General features: G+C 63.2%; 1 protein-coding gene across 1 annotated transcript in view; it reads left to right on the plus strand.

The window, feature by feature from the left end:
- Positions 1-3,061: 3,061 nt before the first annotated feature.
- Positions 3,062-7,413, plus strand: part of Gpr153 (G protein-coupled receptor 153) — a gene marked incomplete at its 5' end in the record, with an annotated part of 6,659 nt that continues 2,307 nt past the window's right edge. The window contains 5 exon segments of the mRNA XM_013504323.1: positions 3,062-3,529; positions 4,003-4,432; positions 5,779-5,971; positions 6,616-6,800; positions 7,257-7,413. Coding sequence (XP_013359777.1) covers positions 3,174-3,529; positions 4,003-4,432; positions 5,779-5,971; positions 6,616-6,800; positions 7,257-7,413 — 1,321 coding nt within the window.

Here is a 7,413-nt window from a genome sequence, read left to right on the forward strand (position 1 = left end):
ACGTGGACGCGCGGTCCGATCGGGGCCGCTGGGCCGCCGAGAGCTGAGCACCCCCCCCCCGCCCCGCGCCCAACTTGGGGACCTTTGGGGCAACTTCCCCGGAGCCAGCGCTCCCCTCGGTTCCCCGACCTGGGCTGGCAGCGCCGCCCCGGGGGCTCGTAGGGGAGGGGAGGGCGACTGTCCCCGGGTCCTGAGCGCACCCCTGCCCAGCGCAATGCTGCGGGTGCCCGGGACGTAGCCCCACCAGGATTCGGCTGCCCGGACGCGTCCTCGGGTTGCGCGAAACGCGGGGGCCAGCGGGGGACGGGCAGGCGGGGCGAGCCTCTTAGGGTGGCGGTGCCAGGGCGGTGAGGTGGGGTAGGGGGCGCGGCCGGAGGACCGTGTTGCAGCGCGGGCGGGAGCAGCTTGGGGGCGCTAGCTGGGGCTCACCGGAGCCCGGGGAATCCTTTCAAGTTCTGGGTCCCCTTTGTTGTGCGATGGAGCCCCCGGGGAGCGCGGCCTCATTGGCCGGGGACCGTGACGTCACGATCTGGCCTGCCCGCAGCCCCTTTGAGGGGGTCTGGGGGTTCCTGGGACGTTCGCACCTGCTGTGGACCCCTCGATGGGACTGGCGTGCTGCGCGTTCCTGGCCGGGAGGTGGGGCCTCGTCCTGGAAATACTTCCTGGATGCTGGGAGCACGATGGGGGTTACTGAACTGGCCGGATCTGGCTCCCTCTGACTGCTGGTCCCCAAGAATCAGAACCAGGAGGCGTGTGACGGCGCATGCGAGCGACACGCTGTCCCCATGGCCGGTCTCTGTCACTCTGCACCTAGAAACCTGGCATCGACCCCCTCCCAGACCACAGTGGGGAGAACTGGGCCCTGACCTGGCCCTCACTCTTTCCTGCCGCCCCCAGCTTGGAGGGGCTGTGTCCCCAGACCGTGGGATCTACCCTGCAGGGACGAGGCTCAGAAAGACCTCTCACTTCTAGGAAGGGAAAATGCTTTGTTCCCGAACACTTTAGAGATGGAGAAGCCAAAAGCGGGTGTTAGACCAGCAGAGCCTGTGTCCTGGCTCAGGCATGTAATGGTGCAAGCCAATGGTTTCACCTCTGGGTCATCTTTTAATGCGTGTGGGGGCCAGCTGTGGTGACACAGGCCTGTAATCCTGGGACTTGGGAGGCTGAGGCAGGGAGATTGCTGCGAGTTCAAGGCTAGCTTTAGACCTCTTCTCAATAAATAAATATGAAAATAAAGTAAGTAGATGAACTAGGCATGGCAGGAGAATCCATCGCACAACGTTGCCAGAGACTTGAATGAGGAGTGGGTCTGTCTGCAGGAACGAGGTTCCTCCATGTCCCTGTCCTGCCGCGAGGCTCCACTAAGCCAGACCAGGGGAAGAGCTGGCGCTGGACAGTGCTGTGCTGGGGCCAGCCCGCAGTGCCTTCCTACCACCCTGCACCACCACTGAAGGCAGGACCAGGTGGGTGGCTTGGGCCAAGACATAGGTAGGCAGAGCCTGCAAGGGCTTCTGATGGCCAGGGCAGGTGGCAGGGATGCCGGTTGCCAGGTGCATGCTGGGTCCAGGTTCCTGTGTGATAATGCGGAGGTCACTGGGTCGGCAGCCGCTGCCTGCACCCTACCCACTCTCAAGCCCTGCAGGCTGCCAGGCACACCAAAGGCTGGCATGGCCCCGTGGGCACTGCTCTGAGGTCCAGAGTCCTAGTCCTGGTCCTGGTCCTGGTCCTGGGTGAGTGTGTGTCCACCCGAGGTCCAAGCCCACCCACACCTCCAAGTTTAGGGTCTTGGGCCTCGGCAACCATTTACGGAGTGCTCTGTCCAGACTGTGTCCAGACTGAGTCATCGTCGTCAGGGCACTAGATGGGGTCCCCGAGTGTCCTATGGCAGAGGACAGACTGAAAGAACTCCAGACAGGATGAGAGGGGCTGGCTCCCAACTGGCGGTGTCCCTCTCCCTGTCCCTGCCCAGCAGCCAGGGGTTTGCTCCGTTCCCAGTGGGAGACGCTGCATGCTGGGAGACCCTGAGGCTGTGCCTGGGGGTGGGCACCCAAGAGTGTGGGGTGCATGAGGAGGGCACCCGTGAGATGAAATGGTGAGAAGGCCCCAGTACCTGTAGTCAGAGCAGCAGTGGGCTTCACTCGGCCTTGTCCCCCTGCCACCCGCTGCCGCCGGTGTCCTGCGAAGGGCTGCCAGGCCGGCAGAGCGGGGAGGGAAGGGCCTAACCAGCCCTCCAGCAGGATGGAGCGCCTTCCGCAGCCTGTGCCCCTGCCCAGCCATCCACTTCCCCGGCTCACGTCTGAAGGCGCTGGCAGCTCCTGTGGGGGTCAAGCTCTGGGCTCCAGCTGTGTCCTGGCCTGTGCCGCCCGGGCCACCCATGGCATGATCCTGACTTTAGAAACAGGTCTGTCCACTCAGCTCCCCGTTGCAGAAGCGTGACAGTCCCGTTAGAGAGGAGGACACGGTGACGGTGCCAGGACCATGCCCAAGCCACACAAACAGTGCTGGAGCCTCAGCTGAGCGAGGATTTTGGAATATCTGATCTTGAGTGGCTTTGTTGTGGACCAGGGCCAGGGCACATGTGAGGCAGAAGTGTCCACTTGGCCGCCACATACCTGGAGTCCATCTGTTTGGGAGCCTGAGACAGGAGGATCACAAGTTCAAGTCCAAACCGGGCAACTTAGTGAGACCCTGTCTCAAAGTAAAAAATAAAAAGGGCTGGGAGTGGTGCTCAGTGGTTGAGTGCTTGCCGAGCATGTGCAAGGCCCTAGGTTCGATCCTCGGTACTACAGGGGGAGAAAAACCCCACAACAGCATCCACCTGGGCCTGGCCTGGCCTGGTGTGAGGATGCAGGGGAAGGGGAAGAAAGCCTGGGTCAGGAATGGGCACCCCTGTGTAGGGTCCTTTGGGTGCTACGGTTATGGACAGGAGGCCCCATGGGTAGCTAGAAAACAGCAGGGCCAGACAGGAAATGGTGCACGGGGTCCTCCTCACCCCAGCAGCCCAAAGTTCGGGTGCTGTATTCAGAGGGGACCCCCTGAGAGCTCACGTCCTCCTCCCCAGCTGCCTGTGGTCCCTGGTGTCCCCGAACCATCACCTCCAAAGGCTGCCGCTCTGTGACCAGGCGTGGCCCCGAGGAGGATGCCTCGGCCACCTGCCCGCTCCCGTCTGCACCATGGGGGATGAGCGGCGGCTGCCTGGCAGTGCGGTGGGCTGGCTGGCATGTGGGGGCCTCTCCCTGCTGGCCAACGCCTGGGGCATCCTCAGCGTGGGCGCCAAGCAGAAGAAGTGGAAGGCTCTGGAGTTCCTGCTGTGCACGCTTGCAGCCACCCACATGCTCAACGTGGCGGTGCCCATCGCCACCTACGCTGTGGTGCAGCTGCGGCGGCAGCGTCCCGACTACGAGTGGAACGAGGGCCTCTGCAAGGTCTTTGTGTCCACCTTCTACACCCTCACCCTGGCTACCTGCTTCTCCGTCACTTCCCTCTCCTACCATCGCATGTGGATGGTCCGCTGGCCTGTCAACTACCGGTGAGTGCGGGAGGGCGGTCTGTGTGAGCACGGCAGGAAGTCCTACCTGTGCACACCGGGGGCCCCTGTGCTTATGCCACACCTGTCTGTGTAGGAGGGGGCAGGGAGGCTCAGGAGGCATGGGTGGTGCTGGGCTGCTGCACACACACGTGTGCAAGAGCACACACAAGTGTCCCGTGCAGATGTGCCTGTGCGGGGCGTGGTGGGGCTCACCTGTCACCCCAGCACTCAGGAGGCCGAGGCAGGAGGATTAGTGTGAGTCTGAGGCCAGCCTGCACTACATAATCAGCTGAAGGCCAGCCTCAACTACACAGTGAGACCTGTCCCCATGAATGTCTCTGAGGACAAAGCCCCGCCGCACCGGTTGTGCCAGGACTGTGGCACACGGGTGGTGGGGAAGAACCTCTGCCAGTCCAGAGGCCTGGGCCAACAGCCTAAGTGACACCGGGTTCCTCTGTCCTGCCCCATACCAGGCTGAGCAATGCCAAGAAGCAGGCCGTGCACACGGTCATGGGCATCTGGATGGTGTCCTTCATCCTGTCGGCCCTGCCCGCCGTCGGCTGGCACGACACCAGTGAGCGCTTCTACACCCACGGCTGCCGCTTCATTGTGGCTGAGATCGGCCTGGGCTTCGGGGTCTGCTTCTTACTGCTGGTGGGCGGCAGCGTGGCCATGGGCGTGGTGTGCACGGCCATCGCCCTCTTCCAGACGCTGGCCGTGCAGGTGGGGCACCAGGCCGACCACCGCACCTTCACTGTGCCCACCATCGTGGTGGAGGACGCGCAGGGCAAGCGCCGCTCCTCCATCGACGGCTCGGAGTCGGCCAAGACCTCACTGCAGATCACAGGCCTGGTGGCCACCATCGTGGTCATCTACGACTGCTTCATGGGCTTCCCCGTGCTGGTGGGTGAGGGGGTCAGGCGGGGTCTGCGGGAGGGCTCTGGGACAGCCTGAGGGATGGGTGTTAGGCGGTCGACTCAAATCCTGCTCTTTGAGATGCACAGTATGACCCCGTTTTACACGTCTGGAGTGAGGGCCACTCTGGTGGGTCCGCGGCAGGGCAGCCCAGCAGAGGGGCGTAGTGGGGAGAGCTGCTCATAGCACGGTGGACGGAAGCAGAGAGAGCAGGAAGGCGCGGAGAAGGGACCTAAATCCTCCCAGGCCGCCCCCGGGGACTTCTCTCCTCACCAGCCCCCAGCTCCTACCAGCAAGCCCGCTATAAAGCCTCTATAATCCAGTCCCCTTCCAAATCTGCGCCTATGAGTGCGTGCGTGAGACCCTTGGGGGTCTCTAGCTAGAGACCTGAGCAGACCTTAGGACTTGGCCACACACTGGTCTTTCCGCCAGCTGCAGCAGCCCCTCCTCCCCTCCCCAGGGCCCTCTGATGCAGAACATGTGGGAGACAGGGTCACATGTCCTGTGTCCCAGGAAGCGCAGGTGGGCAGGAGGGGGCTGCATGGGGACCGGGAAAGTCCTGAACATCCCTTGGGAGGTTACTCCTTGTCTTAAAGGTCAGGGACCAGGAAGGTCCAGTGGGACCGGCCAGGGTCCTCTCTGTGCAGCTAGCACTGTGCTGGCCCCAGAATGAAGTCTGGGCTCAGTAGCCAAGCTGCGGCGGGACCCAGCTCCAGAGAGGGTTTGTCCAAGCGTTCGGGAAGGCTGAGGAGCGGACTGGTGGGGCGGGGCGGCAGCGACACAGCTGGGCTGCCTTGGACCCCGGCTGCAGGTCCTTTTGTGCACGTGGGGCCTGGCATCTCCCGCCGTGGTGCTGATAGAGCAAAGGGGCTGGGGCTACCCCAGCTTCTCTCCCGAGCAGAAACGGGCTGCCCTGGTGGAGCCCACTCCATGTCTCTGGCCTGTTATAAACAGTACCTGGAAACTTTATTTCCCCACAGGCCACCTGGCTGGACTCTGGGTGCTGGGAATCTCCTCTGGGGTCTGAGCCCCGGACCCTCTGAGGAGGCCAAAGCTGAGGGCCCTGGCCAAGGAGAAGCCAGCTGCGTGCTGGCAGGAAGCGTGGCCCTGACACCTGGTTCTCCATGCCTGGCCTTCACCCACTTCTCTCCGTGGGGAGTCACATGGGCACAGCTGGGCAGCACCTGGGTGGGAGGGGCTCATTCCTGCATCCTGCACCCCAAAGGGCCTGGAGCTCTGTCCCTGGCTGCCACCTGCCATGCCTGGTGGGTGTGGACACGCCATGCAGACAGGCAGCCGAGTCCTGCCAGTCAGGCCAAGCTCTGTGACCGCAGGTGGTGAGCTTCAGCAGCCTGCGGGCTGACGCCTCGGCCCCCTGGATGGTGCTCTGTGTGCTGTGGTGCTCCGTGACCCAGGCCCTGCTGCTGCCCGTGTTCCTCTGGGCCTGTGACCGCTACCGGGCTGACCTCAAGGCTGTCTGGGAGAAGTGCATGGCCCTCATGGCCAGTGACGAGGACTCGGACGACGGTGAGGACGGCCTGAAGGTGGCCCCTGGAAACAGTGGCATCTGCTTGAGTTCCAGAGACCACCCCCCAAGGCAATTAGGTGACCCAGTTCTCAAAGGCCAAACACTCCCCGCATCTCACCCAAGCCGGCGTCCCATGGGCATCCTCCTAGCCTGCCTGGCTGCCCTGGGGGACTTCCAGCGAATCCACTGTCTGTTAACAGAGTGGCTGTGGGCGCCAGGCCCAGCCTGACCCCTGACCTTAGCAGTGCCCAGTGAAATGCCATGTGGGCTTGGGGAGCAACACTGTGGCTCTAGGCTAAGTACTGCTGTGTGCCAGGCACTGTTGGCCCCTGGCTGTGTCTTCGGTCCCAGGAAGCTCACGAGGTAGCTTCAGGTCCCACCCCATATCTAGGAGGATATGGGGCAAGTGTTCCACGCTTGGTGGGCATGCTGGCACATGCCTGTAATCCCAGCACTCAGGAGGCTGAGGCAGGGCTACACAGTGAATGCAAGGCCAGCCTGACTACATAGCAGTACCCAGGACCTGGGTTACCCTTTTCAGGTAACCAGGCCCCTGCCTCATGTGTATCTGTGGGGATCCCCAGCAGTACCTTCCACTTGCCCCTAAATTCCCATGGCTCCACACCTCTGTCCCACCCTGCAGAGACCAGCCTGGAGGGTAGCATCCCTCCAGACCTGGTGCTGGAGCGCTCCCTGGACTACGGCTATGGAGGTGACTTTGTGAGCCTGGACAGGATGACCAAATACGAGCTCTCTGCCCTGGAGGGGGGCCTGCCCCATCTCTACCCACTTCGGCCCCTGCAGGAGGACAAGATGCAGTACCTGCAGGTAGGGCTGGGGCAGGGTGTGGCCATGCATGTGGGTGGTGGCCCCGGGCAGCTTCAGAGGAGGGCTCTCAGCTGCTGGGTGGTTGGAAGTCACAGGCGGGCCGGGCACAGGTGGGGCACCAAACCCCTTCCCTCATGTTCCCGGTTTTTCTCCCCCAAACCCACTCAACGTTCAAATAACAGAGGCTCAGAAACACTGTATATTAGACAGCCTTCCCGTCCTTGACACCACTCCTAAAAAAGGAGAGGTTTAATTTGACTCCGTTTCGGGGGTTCAGTCCATGGTTTGCCAGCTCCAGGGCGGGAGCACCGTGGTGGACCAAAGGCAGGACGCAGAGCAGGGGACGGCGCCAGGGGAGGGGCGAGGGCCCAGACATGCTACCCAGGGTCACGCCGGCATGGCCCGCCAGGCACGCGCAGGAGTGTGCTTTACTGATTCCTCTGTCCCTTTCTTAAGCCGACCATTGACCCCACCAAGGTTAACCCTGACGCCGGCTGTCACCTGCCCCACGGCTCTCAGCTCCGAGCAGGCGGCGCTGGCCCCCGACCCGCAGACCGCCCCGGCCACGCCGCAGCGCAGCCCCGGCTAAAGCCCGCCGCGTCCTCGCAGGTCC

The sequence above is a fragment of the Chinchilla lanigera genome, unplaced genomic scaffold, assembly GCF_000276665.1.
Source record: "Chinchilla lanigera isolate Chin_1 unplaced genomic scaffold, ChiLan1.0 scaffold00085, whole genome shotgun sequence".
Taxonomy (NCBI): Eukaryota; Metazoa; Chordata; class Mammalia; order Rodentia; family Chinchillidae; genus Chinchilla; species Chinchilla lanigera.